Source organism: Erpetoichthys calabaricus, chromosome 4 (genome assembly GCF_900747795.2).
Source record: "Erpetoichthys calabaricus chromosome 4, fErpCal1.3, whole genome shotgun sequence".
Lineage (NCBI taxonomy): Eukaryota > Metazoa > Chordata > Cladistia > Polypteriformes > Polypteridae > Erpetoichthys > Erpetoichthys calabaricus.
Window position 1 is genome coordinate 56,231,301 of NC_041397.2, and position 17,538 is coordinate 56,248,838.

At 35.4% G+C, this 17,538-nt stretch overlaps 1 protein-coding gene across 1 annotated transcript; it reads left to right on the forward strand.

Moving 5' to 3' along the window:
• The first annotated feature begins 2,944 nt into the window (after positions 1-2,944).
• urad (ureidoimidazoline (2-oxo-4-hydroxy-4-carboxy-5-) decarboxylase) lies at positions 2,945-13,615 on the forward strand. The gene is made up of 2 exons (XM_028799490.2): positions 2,945-3,172; positions 12,977-13,615. Exons 1-2 carry the CDS (start codon positions 2,998-3,000, stop codon positions 13,324-13,326), a joined length of 525 nt encoding a protein of 174 aa, XP_028655323.1. The 5' UTR covers positions 2,945-2,997; the 3' UTR covers positions 13,327-13,615.
• The last annotated feature ends 3,923 nt before the right edge of the window (positions 13,616-17,538 follow it).

The following is a 17,538-nucleotide window of genomic DNA, read 5'->3' on the forward strand; positions in this document are numbered from 1 at the left end:
GATTACAGGGTTGGATCATATCCTGGCAATTTCTTGTTGTGATAGTCCAGCTGTGTGCACAAGGAAGCTGAGACATAGAAGTTGTTCCATCCACAGAGCAGGGGCAGTTCCCCTTTATTGGTCATTGAGTTGAGGCAGTGTAATCCAAAGGCCTCCGGATCACGTCTGGTGGGAATGGAAACATTGGTGTAACACAGAAACTCACCCACAATCACACAGGGATATATCATCACTGACAAATAACCAAAAGTCTGCCAACTGGTATTAATCCCAGTAACAAAAGTGAGATCAGTCATTCACTGGTCCTAGGGTTTAGCAAATTGTGTGTCAACTCTTGGATTTTGCAGAAATATGTGTGTGTGCGTGTGTGCGTGTGTGTGTGTGTGTGTGTGTGTGTGTGTGTGTGTGTGTGTGTGTGTGTGTGTGTGTGTGTGTGTGATCCTGAATAAATTTCAAGGTAAAGGTTATAGGCAGCTCTTTATCTGTTCTTTTTCATTCTAGTCTAATAATTTGAGTTATGGCTGAGCTGTAATGTTGGTTTACTTAAATTAGCAAATGGACGTCCAATACACTGGAATGAATAATCTAATAAGTGGAGCTTATTTTGCCTCAGTTTTATTTTGCTTTCATATGTTTCTCCCTTTAAGCATTCCTTCTCTGTATAAGAAATTTCATCACTGGATAATTTACTTCTATTTGGCTGTTTTTCAAAATTAGTGTTGCACACTAGCATCATAGAGAAAGGGTCTGTCTTCTGTGGGTGCATCTGTTGGTCAATTACTGATGTTTAATGTCACTGTATTTAGTGTTACTGAGACTTTCAAAGCGACATGTTAAAATAAGGGACTGCCTATAGTGCAAGTATTTCACACTGCAGTGTAATATGTTGCTAGCAAAGACTTTGTTTCTTTTAAACAGCAATAAAATATCTAATGGATGCACTAGACCCAGCCACTACAGTCCCTATTCTAAAGCATTACTAGCATACTAAAGTGCTGATGTGTTAAACTGCTGTCTTTATCTTGCTGTAACAATGGATTACAGTCTACTAGCTTTTACGTGTGTAAGATGTCAAATGATGATGTTAGGAAATGCAAAATAAAGACTGAGATTAATATTTTATCTTTTTTAAAGGAATCTAACTGCCGCATCCCATTCTAATAAATGTAAATAATTATCCTTAGTACTGAATTAAGCTCTTGTTCTTTTAATGTTCTGTTTATTTTTCCAATTATTTTAGATTAGAGGTAGAAAAAAGCTCTGTCTAAAGTAATATACTGTAAATAAATACTAGGTTATTAAAATGTGTCATGTGTTGATTTCTAGGTATGAAACAGATAAGAAAACATCATTCAGTCAATTCCAGTTGTTTGGTGAGCAAAAAATTGTCTCACCTTTGCATGAACTTGCTTCTCTAAAGTTTTAGTAGAAAATACTTCTGAAAGTTGAAGGAGTTCTGTAAGAAGGAGAGAGCAAACATTTCTCCAAGTCAATGCAAAACACTGATGACCAATTACAAGAAACACCAATAAGAAGTTATTTCTGCCATTTTAGCAGTAGTCATGTACTTAGGAATTCCATGAAAGGATAAGAGGTAGAAATGAGACTTTTATTTAGATGTGTTTATTTGGGCATGTAAGCCATTGAACCAATCAGAGAGTATGCAAGCTAATGAACCAATCAAAGTAAGCATTAATTCAAAACTGTTATGCAAATTCAGTTATCTATAACTATAGCTCTCTGCTTATATTCTATGACCATTTGCTGGCAACTTCTGCCCAGGGCACTGTCCCTTTATAAACTGCTATACAAGGTGCACCCTCTTCATGAAGAGAAATAAATGACATAATTGAACAAGTTTCCTCCTGCCTGGTTCCTGACTCAATGATGCCCTCATTGAGGATAAATTTCTTCCTTTAATATAGCCTTTTTTCCAAATTTAATATCTACCACATTATAAACTATAAGGCTGTCACTATTTTAACACAACAAATTGCTTTTAATTATTTGCTTTGACAGCCTGCTTTCATCTCTCCTGTTGTTCATTAGCAGGAGACGAGTTACATAAGGAATAACAGAAAAAGTTTAAAGATGACTGGATCTGTCAGTCTAGTGGTAGGAACACATTTTTTCATATATTTGAGTTAAAGAAGGTGCGTATTCATAATGGCACAAGCAAACACCATCTGAGACAAAGCAAGTGCGCCCCCAGATCAGGGTGGCCTCCTTTGTCACCTAATGGGTTGACTGGCATGGGTTACACCCAAAATGATTACTAGTTACATTACTACTATAAATTCACATAAAAAGATAACTTCTGAGAATGCTACAAACCCTAAATTATCACAAATGGAGCAGATGTCACTAAAAGCACGACTAGATTCATCAGTTATCTAATGGCTAAAAGAACTTTAGTGGGGACTAAATTGCAAAATAACATGAGTTCCAACTGAAATAGTTTGGATTTTAAATTTTAGGTAATAAATAACTAATTTTTGGATTTTTCTTTTGGTCTTAAGTCTGTATGTGCACAGCTACAGATCAAACTGTTTTTGAATATTATACATCATTTAAGGAAATGGAATCTGTGTTCTCACTGGTTAATAAATAGTTTGGATATAACTCTGTCTGAACAGAACTATCAATGCAGTATTCCAGTGGTTCCTCCTCTATTATATGAAAACTCCTTCTACGGCAGTGAATATCTCAGTTAGAGACCCTGTCTTCAGGGCTAGCTAAATTCATCTTTAAAATCATCTAACACAAATATATGAAGACCAAAATTCATGCTTTTTTAGACTTGGCTTCTCGTTATTTAAATTCAGATTATTGCTTATTTATATCTGAATATGAGGACAATTGAGAGTTTAACTGTGTTTCAAAGGGCAAGGACCGGGGGATCTTCCATATGCAAACAAACTCTTCTGCTTTTAACATCTGTACTTTGCTCATGTTAGCAAAACAGGTCAACAAGAGGACGGTGTCAGCTCACTGAAGATGAATATAACTAAAGTGAATTCATTTTCTTATGAAGAATTCATTGAAGTGTTTGGAAATGTTATAGAGAAATGTCCTATCATTTGTGCCGCTGTTTGGTCCCAGCAACCTTTTTCCAATCCATTTGACCTGGAAGTTGCTATACAAGAATTCATTGATAACCTTCCTACTTCAGGTAAGAAAGATATGCAATGTATCTTGTATGAAGGTAATATTGTATCACTAATGGACTTAAAGGACAAAAGAAATGTAAGAATTTGTTTACAACTATGTAACTGTTGTATTACAGTATGTATTTAATCATTAGGATAAACTACAAAAGTCTGCTAATTCCTGCTTCATCCAATGCAGTGTTGTTGTATTTTTTCATATTAAATTAGAACTTTAAAATGAACTGCAAAAACAATTCCTTCCACAGTAGGTATAGGCTGCATTGCTATTAACTATATTCTATTTTCATTGCATAATTTACCATTTAATCTATAAAGATGTAACACAAAATCGTATAGTTTGTGTTTAAAATAAATATAACCAAATCACATAAAACCCTTTGCCTTTTCTGCCTTACAGTGCAGAATAATATAAAATTATAACATACTGAAAAGCATTTATTCAATATTGCTGAATGACAACCCATTTTATTTTGAGTAGGAAAAGATTCTTATTTAAGTGTGCTTGCACAGTATACAGTAATATAAAAACAAAATTAGTCTAAAGTCATGAAGTAACATATATATTCACCTTTAAAAAGAGTAGCTGTGAAAATCATATTTAAAAAAGCTTTCCATAGCACAATTCAAAGATTCTCTGACTAAAAGAGTAGTGAGGAGTCAAGCAAAATGACACCTTTTATTGGCTAACTAAAAAGATCACAATATGCAAGCTTTCGAAGCAGCACAGGTCTCTTTTAGTTAGCCAATAAAAGGTGTCATTTTGTTTGACATCTCAATACATCCATAATAGCTAACACAGTACAACACCCTAGTACTTCTGGCTAGAAGAGGAAATTCAAGAATGAGGACCCTAATCACTTAGATGTCCAGTGAAAACATGGGTTAAAGTCAATTCATACTTTGCTTTCAAGGTTATACTACTTGAATTTAGAGTAGATAACCTATCACAAACGATGGACTTGTTTTCAGGTATCTTTCCAAATTAAACTGTTTTTGTTAATTTGTAGATTTATCTATCTATCCATTATCTATGACCTAAGAGAGGTGTAATATAGACATATACATTTTTTTGTATATACAGTACAGTAGTGTATGCTTATGTTTCAACACTGCGTTGATTTTATACTTTGTTTACAATTATTATATGGCAATCTTTCCTTCTAAGTGGAAGTTGCACTTAACATGAATAAATAGAAATAAATTAAATTGAATCATGCAGCACAATTCAACAGTTAAGACTGTAACTTCGCTAGTGTCATGATCTGAGCTTTGTCTGATATTTTTAAGCAGTTTCCTTTGCTTCTACAAATAATGGAGATATTATTGTAGGGGATTTAGAGGTCAGGAAATTTAATGATCTGGGCCTAATCCTATTGATTTGTGAACATTATAGAGTATTATTGAGTATGAGATGCTTTTTCATGCATTTCTCAAAACCCTTTTGAAGTACCTGTTTTATACGAGCATAAAGTACTACTTAGTTAATTCTACCCCTGAAGTCACCGACAAAAAAACATTGTAAGTTGAATGAGAAGCAATTGATTGTTAATATAATTACATGGTTTTATTATTGGAATTATGTTTGTTGGAATGAAATAAACTGGGAAAAGTAATATAAAGCAAACATGGCACCATACTTTAATAATCACATATGACAGAGTATAAATAAGCATAAAGAAAAGTGTGTATAAATAAAATGTATTATTATTATTACTATTATGTGCATAGAGCTGTCATAATGTAAATGTAACGGAATCTGTGTTCACGGAAGAAGGAAGCCAATTTAAGAAGCACTTAGCGACTAATGACTGTGTAAGGGAGCACATAGATTACGAAGGATTCAATGTTCTACTTGAATTATGTTGGGGTTTGGGGCTTGAGAAACACTCGTAAGTTAACAACTGATCTTAAAATGTTTTTTACACTGTTGTTAGAGTTACAATCGTTTGATCAATTACGTAGATCATTTTTTCTGATTTAGAATGTTCGTGAGTTAGTTATTTTTGAAATGTGTTTCCCATTCACACCATTTTGGTTTTATTATGGGCGCTACTATTGTTTTTCTGTTTGAAATGTAGGGTTTGAAATGCACGATAGGTAGTGTGCATCACATGACATCTTTACCATGACCTAAAGGTCAGAGTCATAAACTTCCTAATTGTTCAAAATCATGAAAGAATAAAAGAAATCTAAATTTATTAATGTTAAGATATCTATGATTACGAATTCTTTTTTACTTGAACAAATCATTTTTTAATTTCTTTAGTCACTAAGCAAGTTCAGAATAACAACATAGATTAACTAGTAAATCAAAAGCTTTAAGACCTTGACTCCCACTGCACCACCCTCATTTTGTACAATGCCTTGTGGTAGTAATAGAAGTAGTAGTAGTTCCACTTGTACAGAGCACACTGCAATTCATATTTTCATGTCCTTTCAACATGCCATTACAGTCCATGAGTCAGTCTTGTGACAGCTTTTTACTTCACTCATGAACAAGCTACCAGGATCCTGAAGTTCTCTGTTTAAAACAATCCATTCCCCCTCACCTATGAAGTACAGTCACTTGTTTTCCAGGAGAGGACTATAACCTCAGATTGGAGGTTCCAATTCTTGCAGTTGACTGTGAACTGCTACGGTGCATGCTACAGATCACTGTCAGTGAAAGCCAAGAGGAAATGATTTGCAAAAACCAAAGTTGCAGCCTGCATTTTCTCAAAATGGACCCCCCACCCCCAATCCTCTGCTTAGCTTGATATCTTGTCTATAAAAATATTAAATAACAGAGGAGACAAGACATGCTATATGAGGTCCTATGATGATTTTCAATATATATTCGCCTTAATTCCAAGTGTGTGAGATTTCACTGACCAAATACCAGGACTGGACAACACAAAACTGAAGACACAGGACAAAATAATCCTGAAACACCGTTCACAAAATACAACAAAATATATCATCATAAATCTTCAAGGCCCTAGAACATGTAGACTGGACTGCCCAAGTTCTACAACTTATCAATTACCTTTGCAAAGATGAAGACCTGATCAACTGTCAAAATAAATTAAATATTGGTCCTCCTGGATACAAGTCTTGACTCTAAATGAGAATTTGCATTGTAATACAATGGTGTAAGACTAGAGAGCGAGAAATGTGATTCCACAGTAATTTGAACATGTCCCCTTTTTTAAAGTAAGTACCACTCTAATCTATTAGTCTCAAATCACTGTCCCTTGACCAAATTGTTCATTCTATACTTGCTGGAGTTATTATTTTTCAGATCAATGCCAAAACACACATATTTCTTTTTCTCCTTGCTGCCCATACTCCCCACATTAACTAAGAGCAGCCTCTATTATCTTACATTTAAAAAACACCTTGCAGGAAAACTAAGCATGAGTCATCCCATTTAGTAAAGTGGAGGTAACCCCCTTCTAATGTTAATAGTGGCCTGGAGTTGTCGCGGAGCTCTGTTTCTGGCCGGAAGCATGGGTGAATTGCCTTGTTACATGTTGCATCCCATTATATTACCCTCTGAGACACTCTAATTGAAAGGGACATTTCTGACATTCTCCTTTTGTCTTTTTTTGGATGGTTCAGGCTCCCTGGCACATTCTTGTCTAGAGCATTTGTGGTTCACTACTGAAAAAAAGAGTATAACATAATTTGAGTTATCAGACCCCTTTATAAGTTCTTTTCCTGCTCTTCCAGCTTGGTTTGTCTGAGGAGGTTGAGCAAACTGTTTTACATGCTATTTTGAACAGATGTCATAATGATGACTCACTCCCAATGTATTGCACTTTCAGCATTTCCAGTCAGATCTCACCCCCTGCAGTGTTCTTGGCCCTATAAAGCTTATTAACAACTGCACTGAGCAGAGCCCCTGTTGCTAGCACTACCTTTAACTTGATTTCCTTCCCTTAACATTATTGTCTATCAATGGGACCTAATGTTTCCATCATGACTGGCAAATGATGCACAAGACATTCCTCTTGAGGTTAGAGCTGAACTCATATTTGATAGGGGCATCTGGTAGACATTTCCAGTATATCCTCTCTCTGACTATTTGGGTCTTCCAGGTCTGTCCAGCAGAAGTTACGTTCATATATTTTACTGTATGAGTAGAAAATATCACCTCTGATCAAATGAAGCAACTAAGTTAATAATTGACCTTTGGCTCATTGTACACTTATACCAGGCACACTCATTTGTTTGTTTGTTGCAGTCAGTCCACAACTATAATAAATGCCAACCACTTACCTACTCAATTTCAGTTATGGCAAGTCATTCCTTCAATGAATGCCCTAGAAGTACTGTACATCTCACTCAAGCCCTATGAATTTAGAAAGCCATTAAACATTTTTCAAAGTCTTAAAAATTCAGTTTCACCAATTGCTGTTAGATGATAAGCATGTGCCAAATTTATCATAATTCTAAGAAAGGAAGGAAGATACAGTATTTCTAATACCAAATTCTAAATTATGGACCTCATCCGTGTACTATAAAAGGAGAAAACTTGCATGAAGGCAAAAAAACTTCAGAAGCAAAGATTTAAACAAGCTGCGATGCAGAAGAAGGCTTTATTAAGATCACAAGTTGATGGTGGGGAAGGGTGGGGGAGTATGGTGTAGGGGCTGGAGGACTGAGAGAAACCTGTATTTAGAAAACATATTTACAGTAACTAATATTATAGTAAATAGGGCACTATATATATTGTAAACAAGTTTAGCTCAGAGGACTATTGAGTTTTTTTTTAATTAACACTGTTGTGAGAATGTTTGAGCCATTTTTTTCTCCAAGACTAGATGAGATGAAAACATTCAATCTTCTCAAATATGGTACACATTGGGTTTGTCTGGGATTTAGTAATTTAACTCTTTTTCCAGTTAGAATGATTTTACAGCCAGTAAAAATTACAATTATATGTCTGGACACTTTCAGGCATTGTCTACTCTCCTCCAAGGTGATTTCATTCCTAAAACTACTCAGTTGCTCACAATATCATTTTGTTTGTCTGGATTACTTTGTAGGTAGATAAGACACAAAGGTATAACAAAGAAATGTCTGGGATGAAATTGCTCCTATCCAATCACTGCACAGCAAAATCGGCAGTGTTATATTAACTCATAAAATGTGAAAGTTAAATGAAAAGTGCACACTTGAGCAAAGTCAATAATATCTTTGAACTTGTTTAACTGAATTTTGAACAGGCCACTTTCAAATTGCCTGCCCAACTCAGGATCCACCCGAGAAACCATTTGTTGCTTTTGTAGAAATTTAATTTTTGTAAATCACAAATGATTTTTTCTTGTAATCTCTCTAGAATCTCATTATAATGACTTTTGTGTGATTTAATACGTGAAGAAAAAATCAAACTCTCCCACTTGTACACCATATCCGAAATACTCAAAAGTATTTTGAATGACACCTCTGAAAGATTAAATTTATGCTGGTAAATTGGCCAGTCCACAAAGCTTATCAGGATACTCATATTACTTTAAAGGTGTATTGTATGACCAACTTGGCGAATAATCTAGGATTGCACACTTAATTTAATAGAGATGAGATAAATGGTAAAAGTTCATTGTTTCAACAGTTTTTCTTTTATTTTTTAATGTGGTCTAATCAAACTATTGGACAGTATTTCAGATATACAGTATAATCTTCTTGGCTTTAGTCTTATGGCCAGTTAGGCGCATACAGTCTAGTTTTATGTAATAAACCAGCAAGAATTAAATCAATTGTTTAGTCAAACTCCCTTTGTGCAAAAGCTAAAAACATACAGAGTGCTGGCCCATCGCTGGGCCCACTCATGCAAATATCCACATACACACTCACACAAAGTCAGTATGGATTTATAAATCAGCCTGTGAAAACACGAATGGATAAATGACAACAGTGTTGCTTAATGCAGAGAATTCATTTCCCAAAACAATTTAGAAGTCTAATTAATTATTTTTTCATATAAAACCTATCCCAATGGGACTATCATCAGTTTCATAATTTTATTCTAACCTTCAGTTTATGGAACAAACAAAAATTACTTGACCATGCTGGATAAGGACATAACATTATTGGCGGCTGCACCATTCTCAAAAGCCAAAAGATAAATTATTTTCCAAAGTACCCTTAAGGTTGAACCAACCCACCAGCTTAACTGTCCTTGAGTTAAATCAACCACCTCCGTTTGTGCTTGACTGTCTTTTTTTTTTTTTGGTAACAGGTTTCCTTATTTTCTGATTAGCAGACATCTTTTGTAAAAATGTGAGTTCAATTTTAGACCTAAACTGATTACTTAACTGCAGAGTTTTATCAATATTGTAACCCAACATCTTATCTTAGAAATCATCAGTACTAGGGTGTTGTACCGTGTTAGCCATTATGAATGTAGAGAAAAGCCAAGCAAAATGACACCTTTTATTGGCTAACTAAAAAGATTACAATATGCAAGCTTTCGAGGCAACTCAGGCCCCTTCTTCAGGCAAGATGTTTTCTTGCCTGAAGAAGGGGCCTGAGTTGCCTCGAAAGCTTGCATATTGTAATCTTTTTAGTTAGCCAATAAAAGGTGTCATTTTGCTTGGCTTTTTTCTTAGAAATCATCAGAAAGACTTTTATGATATACCTAAACTAAAGCACTATCATTCTATCAGTCCACGCTGTATCTACTGAATAGAATAGTTTTCCTGTTTTCTGCTCAGTAAACAACTTTTAGCCAATAATTTCCTCTTGAGCCACCAAAAACATCTCTAAATTTTTTTAAAGATTTCCTTAAATATTGTAAAATTAGTGTCTACAGTTAAACACCAAAATATCCTTTCTATCAAATAACAAGGTAATAAGCAGAAAAGTATAAAAAAACAAACAAAAAAAAAACTGGTCTGTAACTCAAAAATCAGAGTACATTCATTTAGAATCTATACAGCTAATATGAGCAATTCTATAGAGTCCAAGGTAAGGGATCTAAGGTTCATTATAAAGTACAACTTGAGAAATGGCAATGGCCACTGCAGCCCTCCGCCCCCAACAAAATGGCCTATTGTACTGTGGTTGTAAAATCATTCAACCAACCTTACAAGTAATTCAGTTTGAAGGGCGGTGCCGTAACATGAGCAACAACATTAAAGGAAGATGCAAAGCAATATATTTGAGCAGTAAAACTTCCATAGCTCGATAGGAAACAGGCAGTAACTAATAAGGTGGCCTCTAATTGATAAAATTAATTAAACACGAATAGATGTTTATGATGCAGCTTTTTAAATCATTTAGTTGTAACTGTTTGACAATCATTAAATAAAATACAGTTAGGTTCATGAACAATAAATATAAATAAGCCATACTAAGCTTTTCTATATATACTTACAGCTATTAATTTAAGCTGATTTCCATACCAGATGCTTTTCACATGTTGACTCACTGACAAACCGTTGTCTTGTCTTGCCTTGTGGCTTCTTCATTTTTATATTTTTGTTTTTAAAATCTGTTCTTTTTTAAAACTGTTTTGTCAATATGAGGTTGTAGTAGAACCAGAGCCAGTTTTGGCAGCATCAGGTACAAGGCACTAAACTTTCAATTGTATGCCAGTCCAGTGCAGTGTACCCTGATGTATACAGACACATTTGAAACATTTGGGGTCAAATATTATATTTGTCATGTGGAATGTAGGGTGAAGTGTTCTAAATATATCTAAATGTATCTTAAATCCAAATTGTATTATGTGATATCATCTCATTCTGCTTTGTACTTGTAATATTTTATTTTACTATTATATTAAAGGTTACTTGTGTTCTGTTCTGTGTATTTACCTCCTTTTTTTGACACCCACTGCACACCCAACCTACCTGGAAAGGGGTCTCTCTTTGAACTGCCTTTCTCAAGGTTTCTTCCATTTTTTCCCTACAGGGTTTTTTTGGGAGTTTTTCCTTGTATTCTTAGAAAGTCAAGGCTGGGGAGCTGTCAAAAGGCAGGGCCTGTTAAAGCCCATTGTGACACTTGTGCGATTTTGGGCTATGCAAAAATGAATTGTATTGTATTGTATTGTATCTTAGCAATGTTCTTACCCAAATTAGAAATTGGCAAATTGGCAGGTACTGTACTGAAAACCTATGTTTTAAGTTTTTGCAGTGAAGGATTAACTTTCTTTAGGGAGAATACAAAAGAGAAGACCTTTGTCAGGCAGAGATCTAAGCACAGAGATCCTCAAAAGCCAAACACCAATGTTTCTAGCGACAGAAATAAAACCCAACTCAAACCCAATTCCTTTAATAAAGGTCTTCATGAAATCATACTTCTTATCACTATATCCTAAAGTTCAGATGCTGACAACTGCTTACTGCAACCTTAAATTGTTGCAATATGATGATATCACACACAAATATCCATTTTATGCCATGTGCCATGGCCACATGAAGGGCAGCAGGCAGAGTTGCCATCAACAATATACTTGTCCCTACATGTAAAAAACACAGAATGATGGTGGTCATTTAAACAACAAATTGCCAAATGGTAGCACTAGATGTAATCTTCATAATGATACACTTCAAAAACCAAAAAATATCCCACACAAAATCATCAAAAATATCCATCCATCCACCAAACCAGGTCAGGGTCCTGAGAAAACTGGAGCCATGCCGGGGTAATAAATTTGTGAAATACCAATGGGTTCCAGATTTTAAAAGAGCTCTTCCTGCACACAATAATACAAGCCCAGTTCAAGTTTTCTTGATATGTTGTATCCTGAAGTAGATTACTAGACATTAAAGATTTTTGTATCGTCTGCATATAAAAGTACCTTTTTGAAGCCCTAAGAACCAGTTTCACATGCAAATAATCCTTCCCAGAATTAAAAGGTTCTTTGTCATGCAATGGAACTAGAAGTAACCATAAAACCCAATAAAGTGACATTGCGGAACCGTTACGTTTGAGACTGTAAGTACGGTCAATTTCAAAAGTCTTCATCCGTGAGTAAAACGGGCTCTCCGAATTTATCTTGAACAGTTATCTTTATGTGTCTTGTAGCTATACGTATTCATACAGCCAGCATTGTTTTGTATCTAATAGTGTAATTATTATCATTTGGGTAAATGAATCGAATACTTTTCTGCGAATAAGCCGAGATCTTTCAGCAGGGTTACCGGGACCTATACATCTCAGTGTTTGACCACAAAGTTCCCAGAAACATACGTGGGGTAGTCAGTGGGTCCGATCAATCTTTATCCAGGGAGCAGCTGGACAGGTGGTCTGTTACTGTGTTTATAAAGGTAATGGTGGGGGCACGCAAATGACTGAGCGCAACAGAATTAGAGATGCGCTTGACTTTTGTTGGAATGGTAGTACAGTACTCAGTTTTTCATTACAGTAGTTGGCGTTTGTTCAACTGTGTTAGTAAGTAAGATATTGGATTCTATCTGGTTAACACTAGGGGGCACTCTTGGTCCATGTTTCTGCTGTTGAATACTGGCTTCAGCGCCACACAACGTAAGTCATTGGACAAAAATATTAAGTTGTAATGGACAGGAGCGTCTAAACTCGTTTTCATCACCTCTGAATTTAATTGAAATTCTTGGAAAGACGACCCGTGTCGTATCGGGAACAGACTCAGAAGCGAAAGCCAAGCCAAAGCGGTTATGCATCGATTAAAAGCAGCTATACAAATACTCACCTATAAACATTAACTTCTGTAAGCAATAAATGCAACACTTAATGCTTGTTCTAAAAGAAAAATGTCGTTTTAATTGAAAAAATGAACGTTAATATTCAAGTTTAAATGTAAATCTCATAGTAAATTGGTTCTCTCTCTTTCCCTCTAGGAAAAGAAGGCATTTTGAGGTGTCACCCGGATCTGGCAGGAGGAGAAGCTTTGAGATGTCAACTGACAACTGAGTCCCAAAAAGAGCAGAGTGGGGCAGGTCTAACTTTATTAGACGGCACGGAAAAATTCAGGATAGACCAGCTGAACACACAATACAAGGAAAAGTTTGGCTTTCCGTTCGTTATTTGCGCCAGAATGAGCGACAAAAACAAGATTTTTCAGCAACTGAACGAAAGGCTTTTAAATGACCCGATGGCCGAGCTGCGCACTGGCATTGAAGAAGTTAAAAAGATCTGTCACCTAAGGCTCCACGACATCTTCAGTGGATCTCCTGTGACCAAGCCATGATGCACCAATATAAAGGTTTTCATTTGGAGAAAATAATCTTTTGAAGGAGCTGCTACTTTACTGCATAATATAAAATCATAATCGATATAAGACAAAAGTTATAAACTGGAATTTCATCACATTGATTTTAACTACATTCTAAATTAAAAAAAAATGGGAACAAAAATGTGTTTTGTTTAGTCAACTTATTTGTAATCAATAAGCAGTATAATTTAAGAGCACGCGTATATCTTTAATACCATTTGTTTCCTTTGAATGCATGGTTTGTTACAAATACAGTTTTTCTTGCTTATTGTATTTTCATTAAAACACTCGAAAGCTGTTTATATTTGTTAGAATAGGAAGAACATGCACACACTAACAGACGCACATGATTTTTTTCAGTTCATTTTCTAAAAAAATATGAAAATGCCATTAGTTTCAATGATTGTAAATGTTAAGATTGTAGGAAACTGTAAAAAAGCAATCATTTCGTAAGAACTTTTCCTCTCACGCCCACTTCTTTCCAATGAACCCATTATCCCTAAAGTTCATTTAGACATTACTGCTTACCGCGTCTTAAATATTTTGCCAAATTCTGTACATGTTCTTTTTTAAGCATTTAGTAGACCACGCGAAGCATCTTTTGTATTATCAGATCAACGTCCATTGTCCAAACCTAATGGTCTAGTCGTATGGTATCTTAACATCAAATTGTAAAAACAACGAAAAAAAGAACACGCTGACTAAGGGGCCAAACAGGCCACATACAGTATATAATATTTGTATAGTGCTGGGTTATATCGGTCGATTTGCACACAACATCGGTTTAAGCATATATAATATTGATTTGTGCAATATTGGTTCAAATATTAATTGTATTGGTTCTCCTATATCTGTTTGTTTTTGCATGCAAATTTAAGAAAAATAAAAAATAAATAAAATAAAAAACAGTATACAGTATGGACATGGAAACAAATATATCACAAACAAAAATATACATGGCCTGCTTGACCCCTCGCAGCGATTTTTTATTGGTCACATTTAGCTTTTTATTTATCGCTTTTTGAGTGCTCAGTGACCATTACTTGTTCGGTTTGTAAATGAGGTTAGGAGAAAAGTCTGTTACGCATTGTTTTTTTCCTTCTTACTTCTATATGTGTAAGATAATTAAATGAAAACGGTTCAGAGATCCAATCAGAGAATCAACATGCCTCCATTGTTGAAGTCGAGAGATCCTTGGTTTCCAGGCTGCTCGATTTCCTAACGCTTCCTATCATAAATCGTGACTCCCTTTCACAGGGCTGCGCGGGATCATTAGAGGTCGGATGTCCTTTTACAGCTGATAAAAGTTACCATGAGCTGTATGAAACAATGCCAAACACTAAAGTGTGAGTTGTAAGCAATGCTTCTAAAATCTGAAAGAGAATCGAAATACTGTACTATTTATTAACAGGCGCTGGAAAAGAAAAACTACGTAATTCAACCCATTAGTTCTCGCACCTATTAAGGTTTCCAAAATGACATGGATTCGACATTTGAATGGCCCCATGTGATACAGTATCAACTACACTTTTTAACATCTATCCATATTGTGTACTCCATGTTAAAAATATTTTAATAACTATGCGATATCTTGCACTAACCTGCTAGCTTTATCCGTACCACTGTTAACAAGATTTCAGTGCAGAATTCAGAGTCATAACACCCCGTGTCCTCAAGAAATTAGTTTAAAGTAAAACTGTCACCAGTCCTATACATCCTATTCATTTTAAATATTTCTAGTTGTACCTGTTAATCGCAGTAAGTGGTTAGGGCTTTCGGCTTCAAACCCTGAGATTGACCAGGAGCAAGGCTGTGTAACTTGCAACGCTCCAAATGGAAAAAAAGAAATGCAATCAGTTCCATCTAAAATGTTACAAGTCGCCTTGGATAAACGAGTCAGCTAAGTGAATAAACATACGCGCAAAATTAACTAAGCAGAATTTTTAATGTTTTAAATTCCAATGCTAGCCTCAATAGAAAGGTCTGTACTCTCAAAATATCCCGAAATGTAACACAGGAAGACGCCACTGACAAAAGCAGGCGTCTAATAGCAGTGTATAAACTATAAACTAATTATACTATTATTGGTCATTAATAACTAAATGCTGATTTGAAAGCGCTTCCAATTAGTATATGGAATTTAAATACAAGTTATTTTAATACCAGTTATTAGGCACTCTCTGTGCCTCGGGCGAAGTCTAAACAATAGAAGCCGCTTTAAATGCAGTATTGTGACTGAAATGAGAGCCCAAACGTACAAATGGATGAGAGCACTGAGCAAAATTGGACAGCACAATTACTACAACCTTTCACAAGATCGGAGGGTCACTGTGGACATGTATAATTTACTGGAAAACTAAAGGTAAAATAAAAAACAAAAATGGAAAAAATTATGTCTTTATTGAGGATGCAAAAAAAATTAAATTAACTAGTGGGATCATTCTAAAAGATATAATTCTTGCATGAATAGAATCGTTACATACAGTGGATTTAGAAAGTATTCAGACCTCTTCACTCTCTGTACACTTTGGGTTGTAGATTTATTTTTATATTGATACATCTGCCATTTTTGTCATTCAAAGTACCCATGATGACAAAGAAAAAACATGTTCTCAGAAAAGCTTGTGAATTTATGAAAAATCAAAAAACGAAGTCTCTCATTCATTTAAGTATTTAGATCCCTAAATTGGTACTTTGAAGAAGCCCCTTTGAAAGCAGTTACAGCTTCCTTTTTGGGTAAACCTTTAAGAGGTACCTGGACTGCAAATATCCCATTCTCTCCAGCTGATCCCATAAAGCTCTATTAGGCTTGCACTAAAGCGTTTGTAAAGTTACATCTTAGGGCTTTCCATACTTGTTCCATGGGGTTTGTGCTCAGAGACCAGTATTGTCTTGGCTGTGTGCTTCAGGTCATTGGTGTGCTGAAAGGTGAACTTCTGCCACAGTCTGAGGTTACATGCGCCTTGGAGGAGGTTTTTTCTCAAGGACCCCCATAAGCATGATGCTGCCACCACCATGCTTCACAGCAGGGATGATATTAGACTGGTATTGAGCAGGTCTTTAGGAGTTCTGCCCAAAGAGTTGAATTTTTGTCTCATTACACCAGATAATTTTTTTTCATTCTCTATGACCATGCATGTGGAAAACATATCCTTCTGACAGGTTCTCCCATCTCAGCAGAGGAATTCTGAAGTTCTGTTGTAACCATTCGGTTCTCGGTTCACTCCCTGACCAAAGCCCTTTTTGCTTGGTTAACTCAATTTGGTCAGTTGGATGAGTCCTGGTGTTTCCAGACGTGTTTCATTTCACAATTATTGAAACTGCTATACTTCTGGGACCATTCAAAGCATTAAAAATTGCTTGGAACCCTCGCCCTGATCTAATCCTCACCATAATTTGATTGCAGAGCAGGTCTACAGAGAAAGTTCCTTGGACTTCAGGGCTTAATTTTTATCCTGACATGCAGTGTGAATTGAAGGACCTTATTCAGTATACACAGCTTTGTGCCTTTCTGCATGTCCAGTCAATTCAGTTTGCTACAGATGGATCCCAATCAAGTTCTAGACACATCTCAAGGATAATTAAAGCAAGCAGGATGCACCTGACCACAGACACCCACAGGGAAGGGTCTGAATACTTATATAAATGAGAAATGTCAGCCTTTGATTTTTTTTTAAATTTTCAAACTTTTGTGAAAGCATGCTTTCACTTTGTCATTGTAAGTTATTGAGTGTAGATTGATTAGCAAAATGGGAAATGTAACAAATTAAAGTGAAATCTACAACAGAATAGTGTACATAAAGTGAAGGGATATGAATACTTTCTGAATCCTCTGTAAATCATTATGATGCACACTGCAGTCACTCGTTCTGTTTATTGCAATTTATAAGAGATTCTCACAAATTCCATTAATTTCTAATCACAGAGAAGAGAGGAAAACGCCGCGTGTAAATTCAATTGTAATATATAAAAAGAACTGTATATAAAACGTTTCTATTGATTGACACAACAGTTGTCGGCCGATTTAACATGTCACAATGTTCTTTTAAGGAGTTTTGGAAAGGTTTCTCTTTGGGTTTTACACCAACTAAAATGTATACAACAACAACAACTATTATTATTATTAATATTATTATTATTATTACAACAATGGTCTATGGAGTTGAGCTTACGGCATATTACGTACAT

What these genes read in the sequence shown, in the direction of transcription:
- urad (XM_028799490.2), top strand. Translation starts at nt 2,998, where the DNA reads ATGAATATAACTAAAGTGAATTCATTTTCTTATGAAGAATTCATTGAA. An exon ending in TGATAACCTTCCTACTTCAG is followed by an intron (nt 3,173 to 12,976) that starts GTAAGAAAGATA and finishes CTTTCCCTCTAG; the next exon opens with GAAAAGAAGGCATTTTGAGG.